The sequence below is a fragment of the Eleutherodactylus coqui genome, chromosome 12 (genome assembly GCF_035609145.1).
Source record: "Eleutherodactylus coqui strain aEleCoq1 chromosome 12, aEleCoq1.hap1, whole genome shotgun sequence".
Taxonomy (NCBI): domain Eukaryota; kingdom Metazoa; phylum Chordata; class Amphibia; order Anura; family Eleutherodactylidae; genus Eleutherodactylus; species Eleutherodactylus coqui.
In genome coordinates, this window is record NC_089848.1 from 1979412 (window position 1) to 1994479 (window position 15068).

Below are 15068 nucleotides of genomic sequence, written 5' to 3' on the forward strand. Positions count from 1 at the left end.
CTGGGATTATTCACCCCGGAAAAAAGACGGCTAAGGGGCGACCAAATAACCATGTATAAGTACATGAGGGGACAATACAAGGATCTCTCCCAGGATCTGTTTATACCAGGACTGCAACAGTAACAAGAGGGCATCCGCTACGATTAGAGGAAAGCAGGTTTCATCACCAACATAGAAGGGGGTTCTTTACTGTAAGAGCAGTTAGACTGTGGAACTCTCTGCCTGAGGAAGTGGTGATGGCAAAATCCTTAGAGGAGTTTAAAAGGGGACTTGATGTCTTTCTGGAGAAGGACATTATAGGCTATAAATCTTAGGTTAATTGTTAATCCGGGTATACAGGCAGGTAGGAACCATTAGGGGTTGATCCAGGGAACAGTCTGATTGCCATTAGGGAGTCAGGAAGGAATTTTTTCCCCAAAAGGGCTAATTGGCTTCTGGCCTTGGGGTTTTTTGCCTTCCTCTGGATCAACACAGTAGGATAGACAGGCTGGACTAGATGGACATTGTCTTCATTCAGCCTTATGAACTATGTTACTAGTATATAGGCCCCCGTCTGAGGAATCGGACAGTATATAGGCTCCTCCTGAGTAAGACAGCAAACAGTGAGTGCTACTTCACTTGACAAGTTCATAATTGTATTCACAAGCAGATAATTAGTTTTGCCCGAAGCGTCATTGATGACTACAGAGCGGGCGCTCACATCCGTGTTGGCGCTGCCGTCTCCACATTCCTTGTTTGGAACAGATAGATGGAATTACGTTTCACTCCCCCCATTGACTTCAATAGGTTTTTTTAGGTCATTTTAATGGAACACATAGTGCTGCAGACCGGCTGGATTTGTTTCTTCACAATTAATTCCCATTTGTGCAGCGTGATGATACCAGGACTGAATGTCTAATATATGTCTCATATCTAGCTAATTATCTAATCTATCCCTCTATTTATCTTTCTAGCCATCTCATATCCAGCAGTATATCACATATCTATCTTTCTCATATCTCTTAGTCTCTCTCTCTGACATCTATATCTAATTATTAAATCTATCTCGTGTCTAAAGCTCCATTTACAAGGGACGAATGTCGCAAACGCTGCCCGACACTTGCCCCCGTGCTCATCGTTTAGTTTAAGCAGCTGTTGTTCAGTAGTGAACCGCCGCTGTGTTATGTGAATGGAGAGGAGCGAGGAGAGAAATCTCCTGCACTGCCCCGCCCCCTGCTGACCGCTCCGTGTGCTAGACAGCTCTGCTAGCTCCCGTGCAGGAGTGTGGAGAGACAGGGACGAGTGTCGGGCATCGTTTGCCCAACAGTAGTCCTGTGTAAATGGGCCTTAACTCTCACATTTACAGTATCTATCTCACATTTATCCATAGCATAGCTCTCTCTCTCTCTCTCCCATATCTATGTAGCTAATTATCTAATCTCTCTCATATATCTATCCAGGATGATAGGAGTTGTAGTGGATGGGAGGTATATTTCTCCTAGACTCCTGTCATTCTAGGAACTTTACTGAGTGTATGTGGAAAAGGAAATGTGCGAGCCATATCATATCTATCTCATATCATATCAGATCATAGCCATCTCATATCTGTCTCTCATATCATAGTTATCTCTACCTGGAGACTCCGCCACTGACAGTTGTGGCAGCTGTTATGTTGTGAGACCTTGTGTGAGTACGGCACTAGAACTGAACTTATGCTGCTTATGTGATTGGGGGGGAGACAAGTGTTGTGAAGTTACAGCCGGACAGGCAGATTGTATTTAGTGTTACTATCTGAAGTGGCCGATGTCTGTAAAGCTGCAGCTCAAGTTACAGAAAATGAACCTCACTGAGTTTGAAGACTTGCCCCATGATCCCCAGCTAAGTTGTCCCCCCCCCCCCCATGATCCCCAGCTAAGTTGTCCCCCCGTCCCGTCCCCCCATGATCCCCAGCTAAGCCCCCCCCCCCAGTGATCCCCCAGATAAGCCCCCCCCCAATCTTCTGTTAATTTTTTCCCCTATACAGAAAAGTCTAGTGAGCTATGGTCTCCAACACAGCAGAAAAGGCAGGCATGGACCCATCGGGCCCATCTGGGATATGTGTGTCGCCAGCATTTCCTGCCATATACCCCGCCTGCGCTGTGTAAGCCGAGCCCTGTTCAGTCTGCCAGCAGTTACACATGGACTATTCTGTATCATCAGCATCACTGTACTCCAGAGGACTTACCTGCGTAGGGGTTGTTCTGCAGGCCCATGCTCTGCAGGTAGTTGTGGCACCTCTCTTTATGTTCTTCCAAGGAGCTGCGTTGTTTGTAGCTGCGACCACAATAGCCGCATTTATGTGGTTTACCTACTACAAGAGAATACGGGAAATCAGGTCAAATGTGTCCAGTGTCTACTGCTATATACCCCTCTGCAGGGGCAGCAGGAATATCACAGGATCAGTATACAATAGGATACTTTTCTGATAAAACAGACTATTTTAGGTTACATTATTTCCCACTTTTAGCGCCCAGTGAAACGTGTCAGAAATAAATATGAAGGGAGCCAATCTGATGAAATAAAAGAGCAGCTGTACTGAATGACTGCAGCGGCGGCCCAGACCCAACCTGACGCCGCTCCCCTGCCTCGTCCATGGGTCCCCCATCGCTCTGCTCATTCCCACTGTGTCCCTACTGTCTGCCTGTAGGGCTCACGCGCCCCACCACTTAAGGGGCCAGCGTGCACTAAACCTGTTCCTCTCCAATGCCATCCCGGCATCTACTTCTAACCATCGGTCACCTACTGGTATTTGTGATCAAGCCCTTGTTTGTGTAGATTCTGGTTTTGCCTTCACCCTCCACTATTTGGATTAATGGTCCACATTATTGCTCGCTGGCTGCCCTGATCCTCCGCCTGGACCTTGTTATGCTGCTGTGCTGCCAGCCGTGACCTCTGTTCACACCATCAGGTCCTGCAGTGTAAGCCGCCGCACTACCAGGACCATCTGGTGACCCTGCAGCAAAGACTATCCAGCTTGGAAGGGTCAATGATGAAAAACAAGGGTCTCCAAGTGCAGCCTCTGCAGTTAGCCCAAAGTCAAACCGGTGTGTGGCAAGGCGGATCCACATCAGTCTGCCTAAGACACATGGGCCATTCCGTGTCAGTTCAACCAACGCTCCCGGTCGACCATCTCAGATTTCAATGAAACTTTGCACAAAGATAGACCCTGACCCTAAACTAAGATAGCCAGAATATTAGGCTTCAAAGTGCTTTGGTTCACGAGCTACAGGTCTTAATCTAGGGGGTTGTCATGTGATTACAGCCTACAGGTCTTAATCTAGGGGGTTGTCATGTGATTACAGCCTACAGGTCTTAATCTAGGGGGTTGTCATGTGATTACAGCCTACAGGTCTTAATCTAGGGGGTTGTCATGTGATTACAGCCTACAGGTCTTAATCTAGGGGGTTGTCATGTGATTACAGCCTACAGGTCTTAATCTAGGGGGTTGTCATGTGATTACAGCCCACAGGTCTTAATCTAGGGGGTTGTCATGTGATTACAGCCTACAGGTCTTAATCTAGGGGGTTGTCATGTGATTACAGCCTACAGGTCTTAATCTAGGGGGTTGTCATGTGATTACAGCCTACAGGTCTTAATCTAGGGGGTTGTCATGTGATTACAGCGCGCAACCTGAAAAAAGTGGCGATTTCAATCCATTGCCAAGCCAGTTCCAATGACTCTAGAGCAATGAACCTTCACACACTAGGAGACCTTTTGGTGCTGAGTCCAGCTAAGCTCCTCAGACTGCCCCTCTTATCATCATTCTGCCCCTCTTATCATCATTCTGACCCTCTTATCATCATTCTGCCCCCATTGCATGTCAAAGGAGCTGAAAAATTCCATTGCGCAAAATAAAACTCCTATTTTAGGCAGTAATAACTCCTAATCAATGCGATCCAACTCAGCTCTGAATGTATCAATGTGTACTCCATAGAAATGGTCCTCATTATTCACATTATGGACCCAAAAGGATGCAGAGCTCTTAAGATACAATGAGTCAAAAATGGCAAAAAACAGGTTTTTTTGGCAAATTTTTCCCTTTTTTAAAGGTGAAAATCGGAATGTACTCCTTTTTTTTTTTTCATTTTTGTTCTATTTGGAAGAGAATTTTTTGCTCTACAAGATTCGATGTTTTTCATTTTGTTCCCAGACCTTCTAGATGGGAGAATATCAATGCCTGTGAAGGTCCTATGCACTCGGAGGTCAAATAATAAAAGAAGTGTAAGTTTTGCATGGATGTATAATTAGTTTAGAAATCATGAGAAGGTAAATTATTTTTGGAATGAGACAACTTTTTGTGCTCAAGAAACTTATGTGATCAAAAATTGCCTGGCGAGTTCAGGTGAGCCCCAAGCTTTGGCCTAAGATGGTCAGAATATCATTGAGTGTGGTATATTCCAGTGATCACTGGGCTTATTTAGCACTCTATCCATATTGGATACTAAGATTATCTAAGGCTAGCATTTGTGGAATAAATAACTAGTTATTTATGCTAAAATAGATAAAATGATATTCTGACCATCTTAGGCCAAAGCTTGGGGCTCACCTGAACTCGCCAGGCAATTTTTGATCACATATCCTGTGCAAAGTTTCATTGAAATCTGAGATGGTCGACCAGGAGCGTTGGTTGAACTGACACGGAATGACCCTCATGTAACCCCTGCAGCCAATCACTGGCCTGTATGATGGGACACTGCTGCGCCCAGTGATTGGCTGCAGCAGTCACATGTGAGCACGTTCCTGCTGTAGTCATGTGAACAAGGTCCATCAGTCAGTACGGGAGCGGCAGGGGATCCATTTGCTATCTTCAGGAAAAAAAAAAAAATCCACTCCGACGCCCCTGTGATGATCATTGCATCCCTGCTTTACTAAGCTAATAGTATTGTTCAAAGCAATAAAAGGTCATGTGTGACATCTCCATCATGTTAAATTAGTCATGTATGAGGGAGTCGATGGCTCTGCAGAGTACTGAAGACTGCATGGAGTATTTCCCTCTACCACATCTATTAAGTCTACCCAAAAATAAAAACCTTACATGTGCCGCTAAATGTTTCTTTTAGTTTAAATGGCATTTTACACCTAAAAGCAGCAGTTTGTGCTTCAGAGCGGCTCTTCTTGCTGTAATTGTCCACAGGATAATGCAACCATAGTTAAAGTTATAAAAACGGAGTCTTCTGCTGCCCCAACTTCATACAACTACACCCTTGCTGTTGCTTGCAGCCTTCTCCCTCACTTACCAGAATGTGTCCGGAGATGACCGGTGAGGGCATCTCTGCGTCGGCATGCATAGTTACACAAGTGACACTTAAAGGGTTTCTCGCCAGAGTGTAATTTAATGTGGCGGAGCAGATTGCCTTTCTGGGTAAATGAGGCACCACATTGGTTGCATTGAAATGGCCGTTCTCCTGGGATTAAAGACAATAAAAATATAGAGTGAATGACGAGACGCATCAATGGAATACAAAGCAGCCCTGCGACGTATAGAGCCAGCGATCTACGTCCGTCCGTCCGTCACCGGGCGCTGTACGTACTTATGTGAGAACAAAACGGAACACCGTTACAAGAAGAAGATTTCAGCAAGAAAGTTGTTTTCTCTCTCGAAGTGTGTGACTTCCGTCGTCTGCAGGTTTGATAGAACATGAGGCTTTTAGACTAGACCTGCCAGTTCCTTAACGCTTCGCTGGCTGGGTCAATTTGATCTGAAAATCTAATTTTTTTTTCTAAATCAGAATGGCACATCACAATGCAAATTCAACCTCATTTAAATAAAGTGACTGCAACATTTTTGTGTTGAAGAGCCACTCTTCCTGATCAGCAGTTTTGGAATAAACCAATATCCAATTTTGTATGTTGTGGCATTTGGTGTTTTTTTTTTAATGTAGCTTTTTTTTTTCAAAGGGTCTTTAAAATATGCTACTGAAGCAGCAAAAATAAAAAGGGAACTCATTAAAAATGCATTTCAGGATCACAAGTTCATTTCAGCGTTACATTCTTATATTTAAATGAAAGGCACTTCATTATAGCAGTTATAATAACTTCTTTTCATTTACATTTTCCCATGTATTTTCCCTTTCAATTTCTTCTCCATTACCTGTCTGTCCCTAAGCGGCCAAATCAGGGAAGAGAATGAGAGGGTGAAATCAAAATGAGCAGGCAACACCGCGCTGAGGGACATTATCCATTATCCCTGCAGGATATTATCAGGGGCTTTCTGAATTAATAGTCTCAAGAGCTCACAAAACTTACAGCCCATGACTGTCTGCCGAGAAAGTGAAAGCCTTCACAAGGAGTATGACAGGGAGTTAGCACCGCCACGGCCCCTGCGGGCTGCAGAGCCCACACATGGCACGCGGCCCCTGCGGGCTGCAGAGCCCACACATGGCACACGGCCCCTGCGGGCTGCAGAGCCCACACATGGCACACGGCCCCTGCGGGCTGCAGAGCCCACACATGGCACACGGCCCCTGCGGGCTGCAGAGCCCACACATGGCACACGGCCCCTGCGGGCTGCAGAGTCCACACATGGCACACGGCCCCTGCGGGCTGCAGAGCCCACACATGGCACACGGCCCCTGCGGGCTGCAGAGCCCACACATGGCGGCTGCAGGCTGCAAAGCCCATACATGACACATGGCCCCTGTGGGCTGTAAAGCCCATACATGACACACGGCCCCTACGGACTGCAGAGCCCACACATGGCGACTGCAGGCTGCAAAGCCCATACATGGCACACGGCGACTGCAGGCGGCAAAGCCCACACATGGCACACGGAGACTGCAGGCGGCAAAGCCCACACATGGTACACGGAGACTGCAGGCATGTAACATGGGAAAAGTTAGTGGTTTGCAACCTTCCAAGAAAACGTCTGCAGCCCAGACTGATGAAACCTTTCCATTTTCTGGTTCGGTTGGTTATCATGTTACAATAATTGGTTTAGAAGTGAACAATACTGAAGACTAAAATAATAGGATAGATTTACTACTGGGCTGCGGGCTGCCTCTGGCCTCACCGGCCGGCACGCTCGCCTTTGCACCACGGTCCTTATGTGTTTTAGGCACTTTGTGACCTCACTAGACCATGAGAAAGGTTTCTAGAATAGGGAGCGGGGTAAGAGTCACAGAATGCACCAGAGTGCTAACAGCACGCACTAGGAGTTCAGAGCGTAGTCTTAGCGCAGCGGGCGCCACGGATGCTTCAGTGCAGCGTCTGCCAGTCTGCATTTAGACAGTACTAATAAGCGTCTTGTCATTGACGGGTATCTAATGTGCGAGGACTTTACACTCCCTAATAAAGCTGCTCAGAAAGGACACGGCTCTCCAGGCCAGATCTGAATGGGTATGGGCAGCTGCCTATCAGAGATGGCCACCTTGGATCCGCGCTCTCTGAGGAGGCTCTAGCATGGGGAGAAGTACAACTGATGGAAGCAACAGTACAAAGCCATTAATACCTGGCTGTTAAGCAATGTAGGAGGTATAACATTGGGAAAGCGGGTTTAGAATTAATAATTTAAAACCATAATGCTGAATGGAGCAAGAAAGGGTTGGCCAGTTGTAGAATATTGGTGGTCTATCCTGCTTCGTATAGCAGGCCATTCACTTCAATGGGAACTTGCCCTGCAATACCAAGAGTGGCCACTGCAGTGAGAACAGAGCTGTCTGCTACCTGCATTAGCACACCAGCCCATTGAATAGCTGATTGTCAGGGATCTCTGTTGGCAGACAACCAATAAACGATTAATGGCCTATATACTATGAATATGCCATCAATACTTTGCAACTGGATAACCCTTTAATGCAGCCCTTAATGAAGCATGCCCAAATTTGCTTTCCATAAAATTCCAAATGAGCTGATAGAAAAGCCTCAATGTGCATCCTGAAGAAATTGGAGGCATCCAGAGGCCCAATGAAGCCCGTAGACATCTATGGGTGCCATGCTATAGAGCCATAATATAGTGGAGTGTGTGAGACTTAGGGCTGACGGTTTTAGCAGTAGTGTACATTTTCTATACATTTACAGGAAAAAAATGTAAATTCTTTATGGTATGCAACAAAAAAAACATACATTTTTTAAGGTTTTGGGCAAATGCTGAATAACATTCAGTACAGTAGTACTGTATCCTAGTTAGCAGATCTGGGGGCCCGAGAGGACGTCTGCACGGCGGCAGGAGGAGCCCTCGCATCTTACAGCTGCTTATCATTATCACTATGACGACTCAAGTAGCTTTTACGGTTCTGCATTATTATATACTGTAGCCGCTTCTACAGCCCGCAGCGCCCAGCGCAGGGAGGCCGCTGCCGCAGATCATTAGTTACCAATCATCAATATTTAGGGTTCTGCCGGAGGTTGCGGTACGTCTGTGCGGCACACATGCTGCCGTCAGATGAGGCCACAATATTTAGGGTTCTGCCGGAGGTTGCGGTACGTCTGTGCGGCACCATGCTGCCGTCAGATGAGGCCACAACATTTAGGGTTCTGCCGGAGGTTGCGGTACGTCTGTGCGGCACCATGCTGCCGTCAGATGAGGCCACAACATTTAGGGTTCTGCCGGAGGTTGCGGTACGTCTGTGCGGCACCATGCTGCCGTCAGATGAGGCCACAACATTTAGGGTTCTGCCGGAGGTTGCGGTACGTCTGTGCGGCACCATGCTGCCGTCAGATGAGGCCACAACATTTAGCTAGTTTAGTTGCTCAGTTTTACACTTTTTCGTTGACGTCTCTATAGAATTAACGCAGGAGTATAAAAACATTTTTTACAAACCATACAAAAAAAATGAGAAAACCCCCCGATGTATAGGAAGCCTGAAATGTCATTGGTGTAGATGTATGAGAAGTAATGACCCTCTGTGTATAAAGCCTTGGCCAGCGGTCCATGTGTCCAGAGCCGTGCGAAACTCATCTGGTGCTCCGGCCGTCTGCATAACAAGAAAGTGCTAAATGAGCCTCTGTGGGCTCCATCTGATGGGGACGGCTAGTAGATACATTTAGTTCTGATGGACCCCGATGTAGAAGGTGCACCGACACCCCTCATGTTTGCATCTGTCGGTCCGACTATTACTGCTGATGTGTCCGGTACAAGATACATGACCAGCCATGGTTTAACTGAAAGCTCGTTTAATGGAGACCAAAGCAGTATATTTATTGCATTCATCTCATAGGGATCGATGTAACCAAGTAGGATCTTGTGATCCATCAATAGCTAAAACAACACTCAATCCTACATCTGGAATGTCCCCGTTAGTTCGGCTCTTGGACCTCTGGAGCTATACGAGGGGTGCTGATAAGGCTTTGGCTTTGTTCTTTTTCCGTTTCTCTGGTAACGGATGTTCCATCACATGAAAGCCTTATGTGTCTAATATATGTGTTTGTAGCTTATGGCAACAGTGATTTCGGCACGAGGGAAAACAAAGTGGTGGAGTCTAAGGCGATATTCACAGCCAATGAGAGCAGAGGAGTGATAGTCGGCGCAGGATATTCCTGGTGAGATGTGGCAGACATCGGGGGATCAATGCCATTCATATTCTACAGTTATGGACTGGGTGGCCACTTCAGCGCCAATGATGAGGAACGTCCTGGACGACCCAGAGAGGTTGTTGTTCCGGAGATCGCCGATGCTGGGCACAACCTCCTACTGGAGAATCGGATGGCGGCAGGAATAGCCGACATCATGGGGATTTATGGTGAACGTGTTTGTCATTATCCATGAAGAAGCCATCTGCACAGTGGGTCCCCAAATGTGTGACAACAGATCAGAATAGCATGGAGTGACAACTTCCCGGTCCATTTGTCAGCGTTTCCGGACTGATAAGAACTTCCTGGACCGACTGGTCACCATGGATGAGACCTGGATTTATTTGTATGACCCTGAAACCAAGGAGCAGTCAGAGAGTGGAGGCCCAGTGGTCCTCAGCCATTAAGGTGATGGCGTCTGTGTACAGATATATACAGCCACCACTAGGGGGAGCAGTCAGAGTGGAGGGCCAGTGGTTCTCAGCCACTAAGGTGATGGCGTCTGCGTTCTGGGATAAGGAGGGTGTGCTGCTAGTGGACGACCTTCACAATGGTTCCACCATCAATGCAAGGTATTACATTGAACTTTTGGACCAATTGAAGGCAGCTCTGAAGGCCAAAAGGCGCAGCAAGCTGTCCAAAGGAATCTTGTTCCTACAAGACAACGCCTCCGCTCACACGGCACAAGTGACCACGGCAAAACTGGTGGAGCTAGGCTTCCAGCTGGTTGACCACCCACCTTATTCACCAGATCTAGCGCCCTCCGACTAGAAAATAAATAAATCAATCTTGGTATTTGTATAGCGCCAACTTATTCCGCAGCTTTCAGGTAATTATTGCTTATTACCCCCGACCAAGCTGGGTTCTTCTCATCATCTGTTTCCAGAAGAAACACCTCAAGGGGACCACATTTCACCCCATTTCTGATGCCATGGCTGCTACGGATGACTGGTTTGAGGCACAACTGAAATCCTTCTTTCTGCAAGGCTTCCAGAACTTGGAATCCCGATGTAAGAAGTGTGTTGGCATCAGTGGAGAGGATGGGGGAGAAATGGAAAGTGTCGTCTTCCTATCTGGTTTCTTTCTGGGTAAAGCCAAAGACTTATCAGCAGCCCCTCGTAGTGTATTTGGGAATGTGTGGGGTCCGTGTTAACCCTCAGAGCCCCACTACAGGTTGACGAGGCGATGCATGTGGACCATCACAACTTGCTAATGCAAGTCATGCGTGTAGAGTCCGTGTATAACGGATGTCTGTGTGCTGCCGATGCCATCTGCGCCCGAGTCTCTTGCCCCCAAGTCAGCTGGCCTTATTTCTATACTTCTCAGTGTGAACAGATATCTGAAGTTCAGTATTTCAGCACCAGGAGGGCGCCGACGGGCGTCACAAGAGCTGGCACTTCTGGAATTAAACAGTAATATGCAGAATGCTTCACCCCCATGCAAACACAATACAAGGAAACCCACCAGACGACAGCTAGCGGCATGCAGCGGAGATGCAGATGTGGTTGTGTTGGAGCGCGGGTCACTTCCCAGCATGCCCTACATTCACGGGATTCCTAGAGGTTTAACCACCATCACAATGCATTAGATAGTGTAAGATTCTCGGGCTGCGGTCTACATCTGGAGATGTGAGGAGGAAGACTCATGATCCTGCCGCAGGCCGAACACCTCAGTAAGCGCGAAGGCTGCGGTCACATGACGGCATTCACCCCAGAAGACTCCGCCCCTAAAGACTACAGCCATATCTGTGCCTTCCTGCCTCGGTTTGTGCCGTGGATGCATCTGGGGATTTATCCCTGTGAACGGGCAAAATCCACATGGGGAATTCCGATGCGGAAGAATGAGCGGTCACTTCTGTACACGCAAAGCTGCAGAAACACGCCAGAACTGTGCATGCAGGTTTACCCACTGATCCATGGACGGATCCGCAGCAAAAACTGGCAGAAAAACATGCATTTGGCTGTGGATTTTAGAGGGGGAATTCATGCAGAAAATTCTGCAGCGCATTCCGCCTTGTGGCCCCTGCACCACAGTAGGTGCTATCCTGGCATATGATTGGCTATGCCCCATGTGCCGATAATAGTGTAGTGGTGCTGAATGTGGTCTGTCAATGTTATTGGCCGGGGTGCTACAACGTAAAGCCCCCCCCATGGATAATACAGTGCTGAGGGGCGCACCCGGATAGTCCGCACACATGGGTTTCCACGTTCAATACCTTCTTGGCCCATGCTGCACTGTCTGCCGTTATGTGGGCACCGGACAGGCACGCAGGATTACCTAGGAGGTCCACAGTCCAAGTTCACATTTGTACCATTTACTTTATTGAATTTAGAAACATTTTTGTCCCCCGAGGGGACTTGTATTTATATTTGTTTACCACAACCCCCAGAACTACAGCGCTGTGTGCTCAGCCATCAGCGCCATCCGCGTACGGCACGGAGAAGCATCTGCACGTGATCGGTAATGTGAGCCCAGCAGCCACTCAACATCTCCAGTTAGATGCAGAACATGAAAGAGTTATTCGGAAGTTCTTCTTTCATTGATGAACAATCTAGAAAATCCTTCTCCTCCAAATCTGTATCTGACTATGAAAGGAGCCTCCCTCACCGCTGGTCAGGAACAGGAGACCAAGAACATTAGGCTCCGCCCCATTGGCAACATCCCGCTTCTTAGCTGGCTGCCAAATGACAATGGAAGAGATTAGGAGGAAGTGAAGAAGATTCCTACTGTAATGTTTGCTTCAGGAACATGCGGTACACCCTGCAGACCGGCGCCCAGCGGAGGCGGCCTCACGGCTAGTTTGGCCGTCTCTTCCGGTTTACGGCTCTTTTACACGGAATGATAATTGGTCAATTAATCGTTGGAACAAACGGAAGAATAATCGTCTCAGTGTAAACACGGCCACTGATTGTACACCGACCGATCATTTCCTCACTTCTCCTCCATCGGTGGTTGTAGACGGGCCTAAAGACAGCCAACTGGCTTCTGTAAACAGGCAGTGGTTCGTCTATGACTAGAGGCGGCTGGGCAGGGAGATCCCCGGCGCTCCACCTCCACTCCGCGACCAATTATCGCCCGTGTCAGAGATCTGGATCAGTAATCCTTGGGCCCAGCGTCGGACTCTTACGTGCCCAACAGTCGTCCCCCGTAAAGGAGACCCCAAGAGTCCCGCTCATTCATGCCAGTGCCATTAAACCGCACTAGGACCTACAATATAGCGGTTCATGTAGGAAAGCATCGGCAGCTCTGGGTGCGGGACCAACCACATGTGGTCACCAATCACTGATCGCGGGCACACTGTCACCTGGCAAACAGCTATAAAAATACAAGAATGCAGCTACTATATTAATTGGTGTTACTATAAGGGGCCCCGGGACCCAACATGTCAGTATATAAGGGGCCCGGGACCCAACAGGTCAGTATATAAGGGGCCCGGGACCCAACATGTCAGTATATAAGGGGCCCGGGATCCAACATGTCAGTATATAAGGAGCCCGGGACCCAACATGTCAGTATATAACTGTGTATAAGGATATGGTATATAAGGAGCCCCAGGACCCAACATGTCAGTATATAAGGAGCCCGGGACCCAACAGGTTAGTATATAAGGAGCCCGGGACCCAACATGTCAGTATATAACTGTGTATAAGGATATGGTATATAAGGGGCCCCAGGACCCAACATGTCAGTATATAACTGTGTATAAGGATATGGTATATAAGGGGCCCCGGGAACCAACATGTCAGTATATAAGGAGCCCGGGACCCAACATGTCAGTATATAACTGTGTATAAGGATATGGTATATAAGGGGCCCCAGGACCCAACATGTCAGTATATAAGGAGCCCGGGACCCAACAGGTTAGTATATAAGGAGCCCGGGACCCAACATGTCAGTATATAACTGTGTATAAGGATATGGTATATAAGGAGCCCGGGACCCAACATGTCAGTATATAACTGTGTATAAGGATATGGTATATAAGGAGCCCGGGACCCAACATGTCAGTATATAACTGTGTATAAGGATATGGTATATAAGGGGCCCCAGGACCCAACATGTCAGTATATAAGGAGCCCGGGACCCAACATGTCAGTATATAACTGTGTATAAGGATACGGTATATAAGGGGCCCCGGGACCCAACATGTCAGTATATAAGGGGCCCGGGACCCAACATGTCAGTATATAACTGTGTATAAGGATACGGTATATAAGGGGCCCCAGGACCCAACATGTCAGTATATAAGGAGCCCGGGACCCAACATGTCAGTATAAAACTGTTTACAAGGATACGGTATATAAGGAGCCCCAGGACCCAACATGTCAGTATATAACTGTGTATAAGGATACGGTATATAAGGAGCCCCAGGACCCAACATGTCAGTATATAAGGGGCCCAGGACCCAACATGTCAGTATAAAACGGTTTACCAGGATACGGTATATAAGGGGCCCGGGATCCAACATGTCAGTATATAAGGAGCCCGGGACCCAACATGTCAGTATATAACTGTGTATAAGGATATGGTATATAAGGAGCCCGGGACCCAACATGTCAGTATATAACTGTGTATAAGGATATGGTATATAAGGGGCCCCAGGACCCAACATGTCAGTATATAAGGAGCCCGGGACCCAACAGGTTAGTATATAAGGAGCCCGGGACCCAACATGTCAGTATATAACTGTGTATAAGGATATGGTATATAAGGAGCCCGGGACCCAACATGTCAGTATATAACTGTGTATAAGGATATGGTATATAAGGAGCCCGGGACCCAACATGTCAGTATATAACTGTGTATAAGGATATGGTATATAAGGAGCCCGGGACCCAACATGTCAGTATATAACTGTGTATAAGGATATGGTATATAAGGGGCCCCAGGACCCAACATGTCAGTATATAAGGAGCCCGGGACCCAACATGTCAGTATATAACTGTGTATAAGGATACGGTATATAAGGGGCCCCGGGACCCAACATGTCAGTATATAAGGGGCCCGGGACCCAACATGTCAGTATATAACTGTGTATAAGGATACGGTATATAAGGGGCCCGGGACCCAACATGTCAGTATATAAGGAGCCCGGGACCCAACATGTCAGTATATAACTGTGTATAAGGATACGGTATATAAGGGGCCCCAGGACCCAACATGTCAGTATATAAGGAGCCCGGGACCCAACATGTCAGTATATAAGGAGCCCGGGACCCAACATGTCAGTATATAAGGAGCCCGGGACCCAACATGTCAGTATAAAACTGTTTACAAGGATACGGTATATAAAGGAGCCCCGGGACCCAACATGTCAGTATATAAGGAGCCCGGGACCCAACATGTCAGTATATAACTGTGTATAAGGATACGGTATATAAGGGGCCCCAGGACCCAACATGTCAGTATATAAGGAGCCCGGGACCCAACATGTCAGTATAAAACTGTTTACAAGGATACGGTATATAAGGGGCCCAGGACCCAACATGTCAGTATATAAGGGGCCCAGGACCCAACATGTCAGTATAAAACTGTTTACAAGG

General features: G+C 47.4%; 1 protein-coding gene across 10 annotated transcripts in view; it reads right to left on the reverse strand.

Annotated features, from left to right (window-relative positions):
- Positions 1–15068, reverse strand: part of IKZF1 (IKAROS family zinc finger 1) — a 167436-nt gene that overhangs the window by 15905 nt on the left and 136463 nt on the right. For all 10 annotated transcript variants that reach the window (XM_066585585.1, XM_066585591.1, XM_066585588.1 and 7 more), the window contains 2 exons: positions 5256–5423; positions 2204–2329 (listed from right to left, as the gene is read on the reverse strand). In XM_066585585.1, the coding sequence (XP_066441682.1) occupies positions 2204–2329; positions 5256–5423 (294 nt within the window). The remainder of the gene's footprint in view (positions 1–2203; positions 2330–5255; positions 5424–15068) is intronic.